This window comes from Kogia breviceps, chromosome 1 (assembly GCF_026419965.1).
Source record: "Kogia breviceps isolate mKogBre1 chromosome 1, mKogBre1 haplotype 1, whole genome shotgun sequence".
Lineage (NCBI taxonomy): Eukaryota > Metazoa > Chordata > Mammalia > Artiodactyla > Physeteridae > Kogia > Kogia breviceps.
Window position 1 is genome coordinate 32,060,001 of NC_081310.1, and position 20,332 is coordinate 32,080,332.

The 20,332-nt window shown below is 39.5% G+C and overlaps 1 protein-coding gene across 4 annotated transcripts in view; it reads right to left on the reverse strand.

Moving 5' to 3' along the window:
- The window catches only part of ADCY10 (adenylate cyclase 10), a 93,428-nt gene that overhangs the window by 47,167 nt on the left and 25,929 nt on the right, over positions 1-20,332 (reverse strand). For 3 of the 4 annotated variants that reach the window (XM_067030121.1, XM_067030128.1, XM_067030115.1), the window contains exons 12-13: positions 17,628-17,781; positions 7,925-8,061 (exon numbers count right to left, since the gene is read on the reverse strand). In XM_067030121.1, the coding sequence (XP_066886222.1) occupies positions 7,925-8,061; positions 17,628-17,781 (291 nt within the window). Of the gene's footprint in view, positions 1-7,924; positions 8,062-9,904; positions 10,180-14,859; positions 14,947-15,432; positions 15,626-17,627; positions 17,782-20,332 lie in introns of all 4 variants that reach the window. The other variant, XM_059073630.2, reaches the window with a different exon arrangement.

A 20,332-nucleotide genomic window follows, 5' to 3' on the forward strand; every position in this document is an offset into this window, starting at 1 on the left:
TTAACACCTCACTTTCTCCAATGGACAGATCATCCAAAATGAAAATAAATAAGGAAACACAAGTTTTAAATGATACATTAAACAAGATGGACTTAATTCATATTTGTAGGACAATCCATCCAAAACAACAGAACACACTTTCTTCTCAAGTGCTCATGGAACATTCTCCAGGAGATCATATCTTCAGTCACAAATCAAGTCTTCGTAAATTTAAGAAAATTGAAACTGTATCAAGTATTTTTCCAACCACAATGCTTTGAGACTAGATATCAATAACAGGAAAAAAATCTGTAAAAAATACAAACACATGGAAGCTAAATAATACAATACTAAATAACCAAGAAATCACTGAAGAAATTAAAGGGGAAATCAAAAAATACCTAGAAACAAATTACAATGAAAACACGATGACCCAAAACCTATGGGATGCAGCAAAAGCAGGTCTAAGAGGTAAGTTTATAGCAATACAATCCAACCTCAAGAAACAAGAAACATCTCAAATAAACAATCTAACCTTACACCTAAAGCAGTTAGACAAAGAACAAAAAAACACCCAAAGTTAGCAGAAGGAAAGGAATCATAAAGATCAAATAAGAAATGAAGGAAATGATAACTAAGATCAATAAAACTAAAAGCTGGTTCTTTGAGAAGATAAACAAAATTCATAAACCATTAGCCAGACTCATGAAGAAAAAAAGGGAGAAGACTCAAATCAATAGAATTAGAAATGAAAAAGGAGAAGTAACAACTGATGCTGCAGAAATACAAAGGATCATGAGAGATTACTACAAGCAACTCTATGCCAATAAAATGGACAACCTGGAAGAAATGGACAAATTCTTAGAAAAGCACAACCTTCTGAGACTGAACTAGGAAGAAATAGAAATTATAAACAGATCAATCACAAGCACTGATATTGAAACTGGGATTAAAAATCTTCCAACAAACAAAAGTCCAGTACCAGATGGCTCCACAGGTGAATTCTATTAAAAATTTAGAGAGGAGCTAACACCTATCCTTCTCAAACTCTTCCAAAATATAGCAGAGGGAGGAACAAACCCAAACTCATTCTGCAAGGCCACCATCACCCTGACACCAAAACCAGACAAAGATGTCACAAAAAAAGAAAACTACAGGCCAATATCACTGATGAACATAGATGCAAAAATCCTCAACAAAGTACTAGCAAACAGAATTGAACAGCACATTAAAGGAATCATACACCATGATCAAGTGGGGTTTATCCCAGGTATGCAAGGATTCTTCAATATATGCAAATCAATCAATGTGATACACCATATCAACAAACTGAAGGATAAAAGCCATGTGATCATCTCGATAGATGCAGAAAAAGCTTTTGACAAAATTCAACACTCATTTATGATAAAAACACTCCAGAGAGTAAGCATAGAGGGAGCTTACCTGAACATAATAAAGGCCATATATGACAAACCCAGTCAGGATTGTTCTCAATGGTGAAAAATTGAAACCATTTCCACTAAGATCAGGAACAAGACAAGGTTACCCATTTTCACCACTACTATTCAACACAGTTTTGGAAGTTTTAGCAATCAGAGAAGAAAAAGCAATAAAAGGAATCTAAATCAGAAAAGAAGAAGTAAAACTGACACTGTTTACAGATGACATGATACTATACATAGAGAATCCTATAGATGCTACTAGGAAACTGCTAGAGCTAATCAATGAATTTGGTAAAATAGCAGTATACAAAATTAATGCACAGAAACCTGTTGCATTCTTAGACACTAATGATGAAAAATCTGAAGGAGAAATTAAGGAAACATTCCCATTTACCACTGCAACAAAAAGAATAAAATACGTAGGAATTAACCTACCTAAGGAGGCAAAAGACCTGTATGCAGAAAACTATAAGACACTGATGAAAGAAATTGAAGATGATACAAACAGATGGAGAGATATAACATGTTCTTGGATTGGAAGAATCAACATTGTGAAAATGACTATACTACCCAAAGCAATCTACAGATTCCATGCAAGCCCTATCAAACTACCGATGGCATTTTTGCCATTTTTGCCAAACTAGAACAAAAAATTTCACAATTTGTATGGAAACACAAAAGACCCCGAGTAGCCAAAGCAATCTTGAGAAAGAAAAATGGAACTGGAAGAATCAGGCTCCCGGACTTCAGACTATATTACAAAGCTACAGTAATCAAGCCAGTATGGTACTTGCACAGAAACAGAAATACAGATCAATGGAAGAGGATAGAAAGCCCAGAGATAAACCCACACACATATGGTCAACTAATCTATGATAAAGGAGGCAAGAATATACAATGGAGAAAAGACAGCCTCTTCAATAAGTGGTGCTGGGAAAACTGGACAGCTACATGTAAAAGAATGAAATTAGAACACTCCCTAACACCATACACAAAAATAAACTCAAAATGGATTAAAGACCTAAGTGTAAGGCCAGACATTACAAAACTCTTAGAGGAAAACATAGGCAGAACACTCTATGACATAAATCACAGCAAGATCCTTTTTGACCCAGCTCCTAGAGAAATGGAAATAAAAGCAAAAATAAACAAATGGGACCAAATGAAACTTAAAAACTTTTGCACAGCAAAGGAAACTAGAAATAAGATGAAAAGACAACCCTCAGAATGGGAAAAAATATTTGCAAATGAAGCAACTGACAAAGGATTAATCTCCAAAATATACAAGCAGCTCATGCAGCTCAATATCAAAAAAACAAACAACCCAATCCAAAAATGGACAGCAGACCTAAATAGACATTTCTCCAAAGAAGATATACAGATTGACAACAAACGCATGAAAGGATGCTCAACACCACTAATCATTAGAGGAATAAAAATCAAAACTACAATGAGGTATCACCTCACACTGGTCAGAATGGCCATCACCAAAATATCTACAAACAATAAATCCTGGAGAGGGTGTGGAGAAAAGGGAACCCTGTTGCGTTGTTGGTGGGAACGTAAATTGATACAGCCACTATGGAGAACAGTATGGAGGTTCTTTAAAAAACTAAAAATAGGGCTTCCCTGGTGGCGCAGTGGTTGGGAGCCCGCCTGCCGATGCAGGGGACATGGGTTTGTGCCCCGGTCCGGGAAGATCCCACATGCCGCGGAGCGGCCGGGCCCGTGAGCCATGGCCGCTGGGCCTGTGCGTCCGGAGCCTGTGCTCCGCAACGGGAGAGGCCACAGCAGTGAGAGGCCTGCATACCACAAAAAGAAAAAAAAACAAACTAACTAAAAATAGAACTACGATATGACCCAGCAATCCCACTACTGGGCATATGCCCTGAGAAAACCATACTTCAAAAAGAGTAATGTACCACAGTGTTCATTGAAGCACTATTTACAATAGCCAGGACATGGAAGCAACCTAATTGCCCGTCGAATGATGAATGGATAAAGAAGATGTGCCACATATATACAATTGAGTATTACTCAGCCATAAAAAGAAATGAAATTGAGTTATTTGTGGTGAGGTGATAGACCTAGAGACTGTCATACAGAGTGAAGTAAGTCAGAAAGAGAAAAACAAATACCATATGCTAACACATATATATGGAATCTAAAAAAAAAAATTGTTCTGAAAAACGTAGGGGCAGGACAGGAATAAAGACACAGATGTAGAGAATGGACTTGAGGACATAGGGAGGGCGAAGGGTAAGCTGGGACGAAGTGAGGAGTGGCATGAAGATATACACACTACCAAATGTAAAATAGCTAGTGGGAAGCAGCCGCATGGCACAGGGAGATCAGCTCGGTGCTTTGTATCCACCTAGCGGGTGGGATAGGGAGGGTGGGAGGGAGATGCAAGAGAGAGGAGAAATGGGGATAAATGTACATGTATAGATGATTCACTTTGTTATACAGCGGAAACTAACACACCATTGTAAAGCAATTATACTCCAATAAAGATGTTAAGAAAAAGACAACAATTTGACCAAAATCCTTAAGATGATAACTTTCAGCAGGGTAATTTTTCATATTAGAAACTCATATGACTACAGTGATCCAGAAAAAATATGTTGAAAAACGATGCTCATAGTCTCCTTAAACATTAAAATATTGTAAATAGCCTAAATATCCAGCCATAACACAGTGATTACCTTAAATAGTACATAGCCATTATGGTACAATTGTTGAGGAATATTGAGTTTGGAAAATCTTCAGCTGAGTGAAATAGGATAGTAAATATAACATATGACACCAAAAAAAAAAAGGTGAAGTTTGAATAGTGAGCTTGCCTAGTCATTTTTCTCCTGGTACTCCAAAATGCATTACTTATTTGTCCCTCCAGTCATTCATTAACAGTTGGGTTGCAAGACACTGAAATAGGTGATGTGGAAATATGAGGGTGAACATACTAAGTTCCCGACCTCCTGGAAAGATAAGGTATATACACAGAGAGCCAGACGACCAGGCAGTAAACAAGTGCCACATGAGTAGGCACAGAGAGTAAGGGCTGGAGAGTTCATATCAACACAGTACAGACTTTTTATGCACCATAACCTGGGAAGGCTATAAATGTGGCTAATGCATGCTTCCAGCCTTCAAGGATCTTAACATTTATGGAGACAGATATTTAGGCAACTAATCATAATACAGGAAAAGTGACTTAATAAGATAATCTCCTAATGTGAGTCAGTTTTGTGAAAGAAATAAACCTGCTGATAGAGACTAACAGGGAAGTGCAGAGAGAGGAAGGCCTTCCTTAAGCAGAGCATGGTCAGAGAAAGTGGCTGTGAGGAGGTAACACCTGAGCTAAGGGAGAGAGGGAGCAGGCATGTGAAATGCCAGAGGAGAGGGAGCAGAAAGGAGCTCGGGTGTTGGAGGAGCAGAAATGTGGCTGAAGCACATTTCATCTCCAGTCCAAGGTAAGGAGTTTGGATTTCATTGTAAACTCAATGGGAAACCACTAAAAGTTGTTTGGTTTAAAAAAAATTCTTTTATTTGGTAAGTTTCAAACTTATGAAAAGTTGTAAGAATAACACTATATAGTCTTTATTCCAATTCATCTACTGTTAACATTTTGCTCCATTTTTTATAGCCTTTGTTCTCTCTATATGTACTTATTTTTTCTGAAGCATTTTGTTTGAGTGTTAAGTTGCATAATTCATGCCCTTTAACCCCCAAATACTTTACTCTGAATTCCCCAAGAATAACAACATTCTCTTACATAAGTAGAATATACTTATCATCCTCAGAAAATTTAACATTGGCACAATAATTTAGTGTCCATAATCCAGTTTTGTCAACTGATTCAGTAATGTTTTTTAACATTCTTTTTCTTTTTTTTTGTAAACAGCCTAGATGTCCTCCAACAGGTGAATGGAGGTATGTCCATAGCATGGAACACTACTCAGTAGCTAATAAGACTAAACTATTAATAAACACAACAACCTAGATAATCTCCAGAGAGTTACACTGAGTGAAAAAGAAATCTCAAAAGATTACATATACAATATTATTCCACTTATAAAAATTCTTAAAATGACAAAATTGTTGAAATGGAGAGCTGATTAGCGATTACCAGGGGTTAAGAAGGAAGTAGGGGTAGGAGAGAAGTGGGGGGTGGCTATCATAGGGCAACATAAGCGATCCTCATGGTGATGGAAATGTTCTGTATCTTGACTGTATCAATATTAATATCCTGGTTGTGATATATATATATTTTTAACATCTTTATTGGACCTGGTTGTGATATTATACTGTAGTTTTGCTGATGTTACTACTGGGGAAAACTAGGTAAATGGTATACAGAATCTCTTTCTATTATTTTTTACAACGGCCTGTAAATTTATAATCACCTCAAGAAGTTTAATTTAAAAAAAAAAATCAGGGCTTCCCTGGTGGCACAGTGGTTGAGAGTCCGCCTGCCAATGCAGGGCACATGGGTTCGTGCCCGGGTCCGGGAAGATCCCACATGCCGCAGAGCGGCTGGGCCCGTGAGCCATGGCCGCTGAGCCTGCACGTCTGGAGCCTGTGCTCCGCAACGGGAGAGACCACAACAGTGAGAGGCCCGCGTACCGCAAAAAAAAAAAAAAAAATCAATGAGACAGCAAAGTATTATTGTATTCAGTCACTTCATTTATACTGCAAGAGGTCCCCAGAATGCTTCCTGTGGTGTCAGACAGAGAGAGGGTACTCAGTAAATGTTTGTAGAATGAATAAATAAGAAAGGATTTGAGTTTCCTTTACCCGCCCCCCCCCCCCATTTTATAGCAGGTACCTGGCCATAAAGGTTGTGACTAATCCCGAAATACTAGCTATTAAATGGCATATGTGGAACTGGAACTCTGGACTCCTAACTTAAAGGCCAAAATGTTCTTTTGGTTACATCTTATTTTTTAACATTTTTACTGGAGTATAATTGCTTTACAATGGTGTATTAGTTTCTGCTTTATAACAAAGTGAATCAGTTATACATATACATATGTCCCCATATCTCTTCCCTCTTGTGTCTCCCTCCCTCTCAGCCTCCCTATCTCATCCCTGTAGGTGGTCACCAAGCACCGAGCTGATCTCCCTGTGCTATGTGGCTGCTTCCCACTAGCTATCTATTTTACATTTGGTAGTGTATATATGTCCATGCCACTCTCTTACTTTGTCCCAGCTTACCCTTCCCCCTCCCTGTATCCTCAAGTCCATTCTCTAGTAGGTCTGTGTCTTTATTCCCATCTTGCCCCTAAGTTCTTCATGACCATTTTTTTTAGATTCCATATATGTGTGTTAGCATACGGTATTTATTTTCTCTTTCTGACTTACTTCACTCTGTATGACAGTCTCTAGGTCCATCCACCTCACTACAAATAACTCAAATTCGTTTCGTTTTATGGCTGAGTAATACTCCATTGTATATATGTGCCACATCTCCTTTATCCATTCATCTGTTGATGGACACTTAGGTTGCTTCCGTGTCCTGGCTATTGTAAATAGAGCTGCAATGAACATTTTAGTACATGACTCTTTTTGAATTATGGTTTTCTCAGCGTATATGCCCAGTAGTGGGATTGCTGGGTCATATGGTAGTTCTATTTGTAGTTTTTTAAGGAACCTCCATACTGTTTTCCATAGTGGCTGTATCAATGTACATTCCCACCAACAGTGCAACAGGGTTCCCTTTTCTCCACACCCTCTCCAGCATTTATTGTTTGTAGATTTTTTGATGATGGCCATTCTGACCGGTGTGAGATGATAGAAAGCCCAGAGATGATTACATCTTTATACTCTCTCTTTTCATGGAAGAGATGCTATCTCTTAAACCTTCATGGTCTCCTTTGTGTCAAAACATAGTTTCTTTCTTTCTTTCTTTCTTTTTATTTTTGCTAGAATATGATCTTTTTTCTTCTCATCACTGCCGTCTCCCTAAACAACTAGTATATCCACCACAGACATTTTCTTACCATTCACGTTAACCTTAATCCTCTACATCCCAGCTTGCAGCCTTACCCCATTCCCCAACCCTTACCCTTCTCCCTTCACTAAAACTATTTTCTTAAAAATTCCAATTGTCCTCTTTGTGACATCATCTCAAAGTTCATCCTTCTGTATGTCTCTGTAGCATGAGAACCTTGTTGACAATTCACTTTGAGCTAATAATTTTACCTCTGGAAAACAAGTTATCCTTTTTCCCAGATAACATCTACATCCCCTGTTAGTTCTGATTCTGGGCTTTAAGATTCTCTAGTGTTCTTTCATTTCTATTACAGGTCTACATTCTTTCTCCCAGTTCAGTGAGTCCCGGGCAATGTTAAGTTCTCTCACAATCTGGGATATCAAGTCCAACGTTCTTCGCCTCCCCAAAGCCTCTAACCCGTATAGGAAGCAGCCTATGGAAAAGCCCACCCTTGCCACCCTCTCCGCAGAAGGAGACAGGGAGAAAGAACAATCATTATGGGACTTACTGAACAGGTTATTCCAGGTCACATTTGTCTTTTCCTCAGACTCTATTGTTTGGAAAACGAGTACCCTGTGATGGTCCAGGTTTTTAAGCAATTCTTCACAGTAAAATGGAATCCCACAGCTTCCCTCGGCCAGGTACCTGTAGTGAAAACAACGCAATCTATTTATATCAAAGAACCATCTTTAAAGAAGTAAAAATATTTGAGTTTTCTCAATCACCTGAAAATAATCACTTTTCTTTCTCCATTTGTTTTGGTTTGTTTTTCATTTTTAGGGATTGCTTTATCTTTTTTCTTTCATTTTTAAAATTACATAATAAACCATTTAAATCTTTCCGAAGTCAAAACTATGTAATAAGGTACATTCTCAGTCTTGCTTCCCTTCCTCATCTTATAAGTAACCATTTAAATTAGTTTCTGGTTTATCGTTTCAACGTTTCTTTTTAAAACTATAGAAAATGCACACACGTATTTCACTCTCTTCCTTAGACAAAAGACAGCAAGTTATACATACTGCACACTAGGCAACTCCTTGTTTTTTCACTCAACAATGTATCCTGGTTATCCCTCCATATCAGTAGATCTTTCTTATTTCTCTTTATAGCTACATAGGGCTCAATCGTGTGGATGCATCCTAGTTTATTCTAACTATCCTCTTAGAGATGGATATTTGGATTGCTTTCAGTCTTTTACTAGTACAAATAATGCCTCAGTAAACACTGTGCCCATATGTCACTTCATATTTTTGTCCCTATATATATTTTTAAGTTTTTAAAATTTTTTATTGAAGTGTAGTTGATTTACAATGTTGTGTTAGTTTCAGGTGTACAGCAAAGTGATTCAGATATATATATATATATATATATATATATATATATATATTCTTTTTCAGATTCTTTTCCCTTACAGGTTATTACAAAATATTGAGCATAGTTCCCTGTCAGTATATCTTTGAGATAGGTTTCTTAGAATTGGGAAGGCTAGATCAAAAAGTAAATGCATATATAATAAATGTATACATATATAATAAATACATACATAATAAATAAATAAATACACACATACAGAGAGAAAGAGGGAGAGACAGAGAGACAAAGGGAAAGAACACACAAAATTCATGCCTGGAGTTATTTAATTTAATTTAATTTAATTTATTTATTTATTTATTTATTTTTTGCGGTATGCGGGCCTCTCACTGTTGTGGCCTCTCCCGTTGTGGAGCACAGGCTCCGGACGCACAGGCCTAGCGGCCATGGCTCACGGGCTTAGTTGCTCCGCGGCATGTGGGATCTTCCCGGACCAGGGCACGAACCCGTGTCTCCTGCATCGGCAGGCGGATTCTCAACCACTGCGCCACCAGGGAAGCCCTGGAGTTATTTTAAATGAGACTTTGTCCAAGACATTTCTCTTCCAGAAGCAAAGCAACCTCATTAGAAAGAACAGATACAGATACCAAGGTGGCTTGTAAACAGCCAGCTAAGGAAGACACATTGTCCATGTTGTTAAGGGGACTGCTGTCAAGACCCCAGGAGAGGAGTCACTGAGAAGCTCAGAGAGCACTGACGTCACCATCTACTATGGCAGGGAACACCAGTACCAGACCACGTTATTGCCAGTGACAAAGACCTTGCTCAGCTGCGGGCTGTGGTTCTTAAGGCTTACCAGTTTGCCTTTCATGTTACTTGCCTGTGACAGTGCCCTTAGACACTGTGGGTTAGAATGAGTGTACCCATAGCCAGCATGATGAAAGGGAAACAAAACTGATGTCCTAAGCAACGTCTGAGACGGTGTAACAGGGACCATAACAAGGAAAAGTGAGCAGCATCCATCCTATCAAGCATGTTTAGTGGCCCCTTTGAAAGGCAGGCCCAGCAAGAATCCTGAAATGGCTGCTTCCAGACACATCATAAGGAATCTGATGAAGTCTGGACCTGGAGAATGAGTGCAGATGTCAAGGCCTCAGAACAGAAATAGGTTGCTCACGTGTCTAGTTCTTTGGGGATGCCCCTGACGTTGAGGTCTAGGCAGACCTTGTTGAGTATGTCCTTAGGCTGCAAGGCTCCAAGCGTGACATAGGTGGTGTTTCTGTTCTTCATTATGGCACTGGCAGCTGCACAGGGTATGTCAATGAAGGGAGACAGGGACATGATAATGAAGATGGGAACAGACCGGATAAGCTTCTCCATAAAGGCCCAGGAGGCTGCATCGATAAACTGGCCTTCATCGATGATGAAAATAATCCTTTCCTCTTTCACTGTCTGGACAAGGTGGAGAAACAGAAAGAAAAATGCTGTAGGACTTCAGGGGTTTTTTTGTTTTTGTTTGTTTTTTTTGCCGCACCGAGCAGCTTGCGGGATCTCAGTTCCCCGACCAGGGATTAAACCCAGGCCATGGCAGTGAAAGCGCCAAATCCTAACTAGACCACCAGGGAACTCCCATGACTTCAGTTTTTTATACACATGTATGGGTATGCATGTGTATCCACCGACTTTTGTGAAGCTACGTTAAATCTGTTTTTCCAATAACTTTGTGTTAATTTAGATTCCGCTAATTGGAATCTGTGGCAATTGGGACAGAACTGGCTGGAATAGACTCTTACTTGGACAAATCTTTGTGTAAAGATAATGTAAATATATAGGATAGATGGGGTTGTAGTCAAGTTAAACAGCCATTACATAAAAATTACTGAGGTTTACTTCAAGTCATTCTAATCTATTGAAAAATGAAGGTCTCCTGGAAATAACTGTTTGACATTTATTCAACCAACATCTATTCAACACCTACTTACCAAGCACCTGCTGGGCTAGGTGCTGGAGGCAGAGTGCTGAGAGAAACTCACCTGGTCCTTGCGCTGCTGGCAGTTTATGCTGTTCTAGTTTGAACTATGGCACATGTTACACTTAAAAACAGATCGTGTGTCCCTTTACTTGTGTAGACTACCTTTCCCTAACTAGTCTGAATTATTTATTTACTCATTAAGCATTTATTGTGCATCTGTTAGGGTCAGGTACTGTTTTAAGCATTGGGGATAGAGTATTAGACAAAATATAGAGCTTACATTTAGTGTGAGCCCCTGCATAGCGGGCCCTGCATTTCCATAGTGTAAGATGTCTAAATGGAGAAAACCTTCCCCACTCTTACTGCTCCAGACTGCTCTTGGCTTCTTTTGTTTACCTCTGGGAAGAGATTGGGTTAAGCCATTCTTTTATTTTTTTTTTTTTGGCGGTACGCGGGCCTCTCACTGCTGTAGCCTCCCCCGTTGCGGAGCACAGGCTCCGGACGCGCAGGCTCAGCGGCCATGGCTCACGGGCCCAGCCGCTCCACAGCATGTGGGATCTTCCCGGACTGGGGCACGAACCCGTGTCCCCTGCATCAGCAGGCGGACTCTCAACCACTGTGCCACCAGGGAAGCCCTACGCCATTCTTTCATTCTGCATGTTTTTATAAACTAGAGCAGCAAAGGCTACATTCAAATTTCAAATTTCAGAAGATGATCATTATAAAGTAGTATAGCCTGCCTTATCACATATATGTAAGTCCCCTCTTACAGCCCCATTCTGTCACCAGATCGTTAGTTCTTCACTGACCCTGAGAACACTTTAGTGAATAGGGGTTAGCATGCCATTGTTTGGTTTTGTTTTGTATTTGACTAATACCTTTAAAACTAGGGGGCAGGGAGTTCCCTGGTGGCACAGTGGTTGAGAGTCTGTCTGCCAATGCAGGGGACACAGGTTCGAACACTGGTCCAGGGAGATCCCACATGCCATGGAGCAACTAAGCCCATGAGCCACAACTACTGAGCCTGTGCTCTAGAGCCCACAAGCCACAGCTACTGAGCCTGCAAGCCACAACTACTAAAGCCTGAGCACCTAGAGCCTGTGCTCCACAGCAAGAGAAGCCACCGCAATGAGAAGACCGCGAATCGCAACGAAGAGTAGCCCCTGCTCACCGCAACTAGAGAAAGCCCCCGTGCAACAACAAAGACCCGACGCTGCCAAATAAATAAACAAACAAGTAAATAAATAAAAACTATGGGGCAGTTAGAAATGTGAGTTTTAGTCATAGAATAGCCTTGTCAGTGAATTATTTGTGAATTGGGGAGAGTAAAGCAGGAACCAAAAAACCTACATGAATTCAATAGTACATCAATGGCGCCAACTTCTTCACATTTAAAATGAGGAGACTGAAATATTACTCAGCCATAAAAAAGAATGAAATAATGACATTTGCAGAGACATGGATGCACCTAAAGATTATCACTCTAAGTGAAGTAAGTCAGACAGAGAAAGACAAATATCATGTGATATCACTTATATGTGGAATCTAAAAAAATGGTACAAATGAACCTATTTACAAAACAGAAACAGAATCACAGATGTAGAACACAAACTTATGGTTACAAAGGGGGAAAGGTGGCGGGAGGGATAAACTGGGAGATTGGGATTGACATATACACATGTACTACTATATATAAAATAGATAACTAACAAGAACCTACTTTATAGCACAGGGAACTCTACTCAACACTCCGTAATGACCCATATGGGAATAGAATCTAAAAAAGAGTGGATATATATATATATATATATATAAACCTGATTCACTTTGCTATACACAACAAACTAACACAACATAGAAACTAACACAACATTGTAAGTCCACTATACTCCAATAAAAATTAATTAAAAATAAAATAAAATGAGGAGATGGAATCAGGTTCTCTCTGATGTGAAAAAAGCCAACACTTACACTGCACGTACTATGTTCCCAGAACTGTGTGATGTGCTTTCATAAATTATTTAAAATCTTCGTTAACGGACTTCCCTGGTGGCGCAGTAGTTAAGAATCCACCTGCCAATGTAGGGGACATGGGTTTGAGCCCTGGTCCAGGAAGATCCCACATGCTGCGGAGCAACTAAGCCCGTGTGCCAACTACTGAGCCTGTGCTCTAGAGCCTGCAAACCACAACTACTGAGCCTGAGTGCCGCAACTACTGAGCCCACATGCGGCAACTACTGAAGCCCGTGAGCCTAGAGCCCGTGCTCCACAACAAGAGAATCTACCGCAGAAGAGTAGCCCCTGCTCACCGCAACTAGAGAAAGTCCGTGTGCAGCAACAAAGACCCAATGCAGCCAAAAAAATTTTTTTTTAATTAAAAAAAAATTCTCTGTAACATTCATAGGAGATGGCACTATTGAATCTATTTACTGAGAAAATTTAGGCACAGAGAAGTTAAGCGACTTGCCCGAGGTTATACTGATAGTAAATGATCCAAAGATTGTTGTCATAGCACAGAGTCAAAGCACAGCTTTACTCACGGTTTCCAACTAGATTGTGGATTGGAACCAACTGAGAAGTTTCAAAACAAAAACAAACAACTAAACAGATTCCTAGGCCCAAACAAGGCCCTTTACAATTTGGGGTAGAATTCATAAATCCATATATTTTATGAAGCTTCCTGGATACTTGTGATGCAAACAGTCCAAAGCCTGACATTTAGAAACTACTGATATAGCCTTATTTGCCTGCAGTGGAGAAGAAGGAAGTTGTATTACAAACTTACACAATGCCACAAACTTGAATTGTTTATTTATTATGTGACAGACACTTTGCTGGTCAATAGTGTTACAAAAATGAGAAAGAGGCTACCTTTCCTTAAGAAGCTCACAACCTCCTGAGGGGGAGAGACACATATATAAGTAGCAAACTGCAATACAGTATGAAAAATACAATAAGAAATATGTTCAAAGTGTTACAGAAACACAGAAGAAGAGGAATTAGTCATGCCTTGTGATTTGGGGGAGTTCTCACTGAAGAAGTGACGTTGAATGATGAGTAACATTTCTCCAGGTTAAAAAAAAAAAAGTCTATTGGCTTTTATCTCATTCGTATTGAGAATTACTTGGATAGTAGAAAGCACAGGTTGGCGCGATCTGCATACACTTTAGCAGTTGTATGGAGGATGAATTGCAGTGGAGTGAATTGGTATGAGGCACAGAGATTAGTTGGAAAGCTATGGAAATAGTCCAGGAAGAGAAAGAGGCTGAACTACAGTAGGGAACAGAGGACGGGGAGATTCCAGAGTCAGTCTAAGGTAGACATTGTAGGACTTGTCAACTGAGTAAATGTAGAAGATGTGGCAACTGGTGAGGAAGGGAGCAAAGATAACTTTAAATGATGTGTGAATGAATTTGCTATTAACTAAATCAAGGGTCAGGATGAGGATGAGGAAGATAGGGTACTAAAGTAGGAAAAAAAATGAATTTAGTATTAGACACTGAACTGAGTGTGAGTCCCCATATCCAAGTGGAATATACAGCTCTTGGAAATATGGTTTTGGTGCTTATACGAGAGCTGAGGAATGGGATATAAAGTTGGTGATCATCAACATATAATGGACAGTCATGATATTACTCAGAGAGAAAAAGTTAACACTGGTTGAGTGTTTCCAATGAAAGAGGCACTATTCTAAGTTTTACACATAATCTAGTCATTTAAACCTTACAACCCTGTGAGCTAGGTACTATTATTTCCTCATTTTATAGAAGGTAAAGTAAAAGCATGGACAGGTTGAGTCACTCGATCAAGGTTACCCAGGTAGCAAGTGATAGGCCTAAGGGCTCAAACCTTGGTAGACTGATTACAGAGCCTATATAGACTGCATCTCATACAGAGGGAGAGAAAAAGAGGACTGGTTTTAAGGCAAGGCCAAACTCCCAGGAGTAATGTTAAAGGACTCCTTTCAAGCACAGCTAAATTCTGGACAGACTCTTAGCTTGAGGTTTGGAAGGATGGAGGAAAATGAAACACTCTGGGTTAAAGCTTTCACAGACTTCAAAGTTTCTTGCCATTGGAGTCTAAACCCTTGAGGCCACCTGGCTTTGCAGTGAGATGCCCAGTTCCCCCCTCCCCATTATTTGACCCATAGATGCTCTTACTTGCTCCAAGATCTTCATAAACAATGCTTCCAACTGCTTCTGCTTTCTCGTGGTGCTCATCCTGGAAACCTCTCGTGAAATAGGGAACTGTATAAAGAATTATGAGAATATTGAGTATGGGCAAATAGCAGAGGGAACTACTAGTTGTATGACTCTGGCAATTCACTTTACTGTTCTGTGCCTTAAAATCCTCATGTGTTAGGTAATCCATAGCACCCCTTCCAGCTCAAATACTCTATGTCATTGAATCTAATAGACACAGGAAAGAACAGGGCACATTCTTGTCTTTGCATTGGCAGTCACCTGTGAGAGCAGAGTATAGCTATGATGGGAAGGTGAGAAAAGAAATGAATCAGCAGGTGGCTATTTGGGTTTTCTTGAGTCTGGTACCAATATATCTCAGGAACATGGCTCATTCAAGGATTGGGAGCCATTTCCTTACCACTTGGATGCTCCAGATGAGAAAAGAGGATAATAAAGGCCAAAGAGATGCAAAGTCCTAACGCATCAGGGAGGAGTGGCCACATCTGCCCCTTCACTATTTCTCACAGGAGTCTAACGCTAGCTAGTTACCTGCACGTGGAAAATGTCATTAAGAAGACAATGGAATTTTTCATCCAGCAGTGAGTTGACTTTATTTTGAAGGTTGGTCTGTCGTTCTTTATAATGTTTGCAAGTATCCAGACCTAGTACATTGGCCATGAGTATCTGGATGGTATAAAATTTTTGATGGAAGCTGATCTTAGTCAGCGCAATAGCAATAGTCCTGTTTATAAGAAAGTCAGGAATCAGAGTTTTAAAATATGTTTTTTGAAAACAATAAAGGTTGAAGGAAAGCCCTGACTCTTCATATTCAGTTGTAATGACAGACTTCCCAAGCTATCTGGAAGCTGTTCTTTATTTGTGCTTCAGATACCCTCCCTTATTCCACTATGTTTCTAAGCTCTGTAAATATATCCTAGCTATCCCCTCTTCTCTAGCCCTACCACCAGTGCCTGGGTTCAGGCCCTCATACTCTCACCTATACTCCCTAACAGCATACTCCTACCCCTGTCTAGCGCCAAGACTCTGAATGCATCACCTTTATAGAAGCCTGAAGCACCTAGGTAGATGCAAGTGTAGGTTAAGTCTAGACTCCTCCATGTGACATATAAGCCTTTCCAAGCCCTCATTGTCATTTCTTGTCACTCTCTGCTCAGCAGTCTACCCTCCACCAACAACAAACCAGTGAGTGTTCCCTGCACATCCAACTGTTTCTTCTCTTTATGCCTTTGCTTTCCTCGGCCTGGAATGTTATCACTTTTCACAGTCCCTCCTAATCCCTCGTTTCCTGTTCACTTATAAGTCTCAGCTCAGGAGTAACCTCCTGGAAATCTTTCCTGATGCCCTCAGGTTGGATGACATACCCCTCTTTCTCGTAGTTTTTACAAAACTCTATTGAGTGCTTCTATCACTGTCCTCACCACATTCTATTTTTACTGTCATCTCTCTTTCCTTCTCTTTTGTGAGAACTCCTTCAGGGTAGGGATCAGATATTATTCATCTTCAAGGCTTTGCAACTTGTTATGGATTGATTTATGCACCCCTCCCCCCCACCAATTCATATGCTGAAGTTTTAGCCCTTAGAATGTGACCTTATTTGGGAATAGGGTCATTGCAGATTAACTAGGTAAGTTAAGATGAGGCCATACTGGAATAGGGTGGGCCCCTAATCCAATATGACTGTTTCTTTATAGGAAGGGGAAATTTGGGGGATTCCCTGGCGGTCCAGTAGTTAGGACTTGGTGCTTTCACTGGTGTGGCCCAGGTTCAATCCCTGGTCGGGGAACTAAGATCTTGCAAGCCACGCAGTGGGAAAAAAGAAAAAAGAAGAGGGAAATTTCTGGACACAGACAGCACACATGGAGAAAATCATGTGAAGATGGAGGCAGAGACTGGGGTCATGCTTCTACAAGCCAATGAACACCAACGACTGCCAGCAAGCCACCAGAAGCTAGGAAGGAGACACAGAACAGATTGTCCCTCACAGCTGATGGAAGGAACCAACTTTACAACACCTGGATCTTGGACTTCTACCCTCCTGTACACTGAGGCAATATACTTCTGTTGCTTAAGCCACCTAGCTTGTGGTGCTTTGTCCTGGTAGCTCTAGCAAACTAATACAGCACTTAGTTCCTGGAACATAGTAGGTACTCAGTAAGTGATGGAATAAATGAGTGTCTTCTGGTTATTTTGAATTATCCCCTCAGCAATGTTAAAGATATTTTAATACTAGTCTTTCTCAGCCTGACATTTAAAAAGAGTAGAAACACAGCTAAAAATAAGATTAATAAGAATTTTCCCCTTAAAGCCTTTAGGTTAGATGATGAAGCGATGTGAGACACCATTACCATTGTCTTGGTTATCATCACTGTTATTGAAAACCATACCATCCACCTCCATGAGATGGGTTGTCCCAAAGAGACATTTATACCAGTTGTTCTCAAACTGTGCATTAGGAAACTTAAAAATATCAATGTCCAAGCCTGTCCTGGCATTAAATCAGGATCTCCAGGGGTCAGCCCATCTTCCATTTTCTCAGTTTGATATGTTTATCATTAATTACTTATCTAGCACAAGGGGCATGACACCCAATAATAATTGATAGATTGTGGATAGTTTACATAAGGCAACTTATATAAAGGAGAGGAACACTGAAACAAATGAAATTCTTAAGGATGTCAGGATTCTCTGGATTCACAAAAAAATGGTCACTGAAAGACACTCACCTGTGGTTCTCACCTTGGGCCAGGTACTCAATTTCCACTAGTAACTGGCTTTTTCCATATCCCGATAATCCTTCGTACATCAGGATTCGGCTGCAGTTAGATACCAAAAATTCCTTCATAGTACACATGAAGTATTTGATCTCCTTATCGCGTCCTGTTATTTTCATTTTTTAAAAAGGGAGCAAACCCAATCAACATAAAATAGTCTAGAAACATAAAAAAGCACATAGTGATGCAGCTTCTAAGAATACCCTTGGAATTTCCATGGCATTGTTCATGGAGTTTCTTGAGGTCCTGTGCACTTTAAAATTTTTGAAAATCTTTCTCTAGAATGTTCCAGTTAACGTGTGGTTTTACAGTTTTGTTTTGGTTTGGTTTGGTTTGTTTTTTTTTTGATTCCCACAAGCTGTGAGGGGAAGGATTCTTATAATGCTCATTATGATGTCCATTTAATTTTAGTGTAGATGATTTGCTTAAATTATACAACCAGGAATTAAATCAGGGCTATCTGACCCTAATGCCTGTTTTCTTTTCCTTTTTCTGTAACACACTAGAAGTAACTATAGATTATTACATTAGGAAATCAACTTACTAAATTTAGGGTTCCCATGCTGAACAATATGGATAAAAATTTTTATTTCCGATTCTGTGAAGAAAACTTGCTCTTCGTAAATGAGAAATTATACTTATCTCAGGGCTACTAAAAGTATTATCAGTGATAAAAAAATTCAATTTGCTTTAAAAAAACTCATATAGATTGATTCTATCATAAGAACAACCTAAATTCTTAGTAAAAATAAATTATAGGTTTTTTCCTTATTATAAAACTAATGCATGCTCACTGTAGAAAATATAGAAAACTTAAAAAAGGAAAAGAAGAAAATAAAAGTCATCTTGGGTTACAACCCTATCACTCTTATTTTTCTTATGTGTTTTTAAATATGTGTAACAGGATGCCCTGACTGAAATCTGAAACTCAGCCTACAGTCTTTGAAACCTGGGTGGACAGGAAGGAGTTGGCAGAACGGTAATTTCTGTCAAAAGAGTTGGAGACCAAATCAGGGTTGACTCTTCCTTCTTTGCTGGACAGATCACTGTGGAGGGCCCATTCTGTTACCCATTGATGGAGTAAATACATACCTAGGTGTTAGCTAAAGTCTATTGAAAACCAAGACCACTACTCTAAGTTTAGATGTTTTATACAAAGAAGCTGAGTGTTTATTTGGTAATGTAAATTTCTGGGTAAGATTTAGTGAGAATTACTCTGCAGACCATATTGCTTCTTTTAGGTGAAACATTTCCTTTCTGAAAACGCATTTGAATTTCAATTTTGTGAGATGTGTAGTACTGTTCTTTGGCCTAAAGTTTACACAGGAACTTAGAAGATAAGGCCCAGAAGGCTGCAGAGCAGAAACTTCTAGCTGTTTTATGTTCTATTTGTATAGAACACATACAGGTAAGAACTGACTGATTGTCTTTTTAGGTGGATTCTAAAATGAGGTTAACTCAACTTGCCTTGAAGTATGCATACCTTGTTTCTATTTGAACAGGGCCCTAATATCTGAGACTGTTGTATGCATTTTTGACCCTAAAAGAACACTTTTTGTTCATTTTAGTTTTGTTATCAGTTAGCATATACAATTTCATTCACAGGTTCTCTTGTAAAAGAAGGGTATTTCCCATACTCCTAACCTCTGACAGTCTGTTTTTGGTTATAGCTTTAAGGAATGATACGTGGGCCTGATCTTTATCTTTTACTGGTGAAATCAGGACAAAAAGGCAAGTAGAGAGAATTCCCTGGCAGTCCAGTGGTTAGAACTCTGCGCTTTCAATGCTGAGGGCCTGGGTTCAATCCCTGTTCAGGGAACTAAGGTCTCACAAGCCGCTCAGCAGCAGCCAAAAAACAAAACAAAACACACACACAGAAAACAAACAAACAAAGGCAACTAGACCAGACGGAGAAATATATGCATATTGTTGCAACGTATTCTAATATGTCTGTCATATTGAGTCCTCAATTTTGTAGAAAGGGGGTTAGGACTTCCATTTACTGTCAATCATTATCACAACAAGCATATCCTAGGATGAAAAAAAAGTTAGGCCTTGGAGGAGGGTGAGAGTGGGCATTCCTTCTCCTTTTTGGCCTTCAAGAGTTTGGGGATCTGGACTTATAAGAAGTGATGTGCTTGCAGACTCTGAAAACTACCTGAATGTACTGAAAGTTAGGCATTGCTGCTGGCTCAAGTGCTCTTTGAAGTTCTGGAAATGTTGCCTTCTTTTATGCTCTGCTGACATCAAGATTCTGTCCTAATATTCCCCCAAGGTGTGGGATAGAGCCTCTTCTCAATTGCCCTAACACAGTTGTGACTGAGATTTAATTTATAATGATACTTTCAGGGATGTTCAAGTCTAACAGAAGGAAATTACAAGTGTTTCTTGAAATGGCTGTCTTCAGAATCCACAGGCCAATCTTCATGTGGATCTCTTCTCTACCTCATTTTATGTCTATTTCCCTGTATTGTCTTGAGTTAGCTTTCTTATGATAGGGTCTCTCTCACCAAGACTCACAAAAACATCACTGCCAGATGGATCATAGCTCTAATTGTAAAAGGTAAAACAAAATTTCTGGAAGAGAATCTAGAAAAATATCTTCATGACTTTTGGGTGAGGAAAGATTTCCCAAACAGTATACAAAAGCACTAATT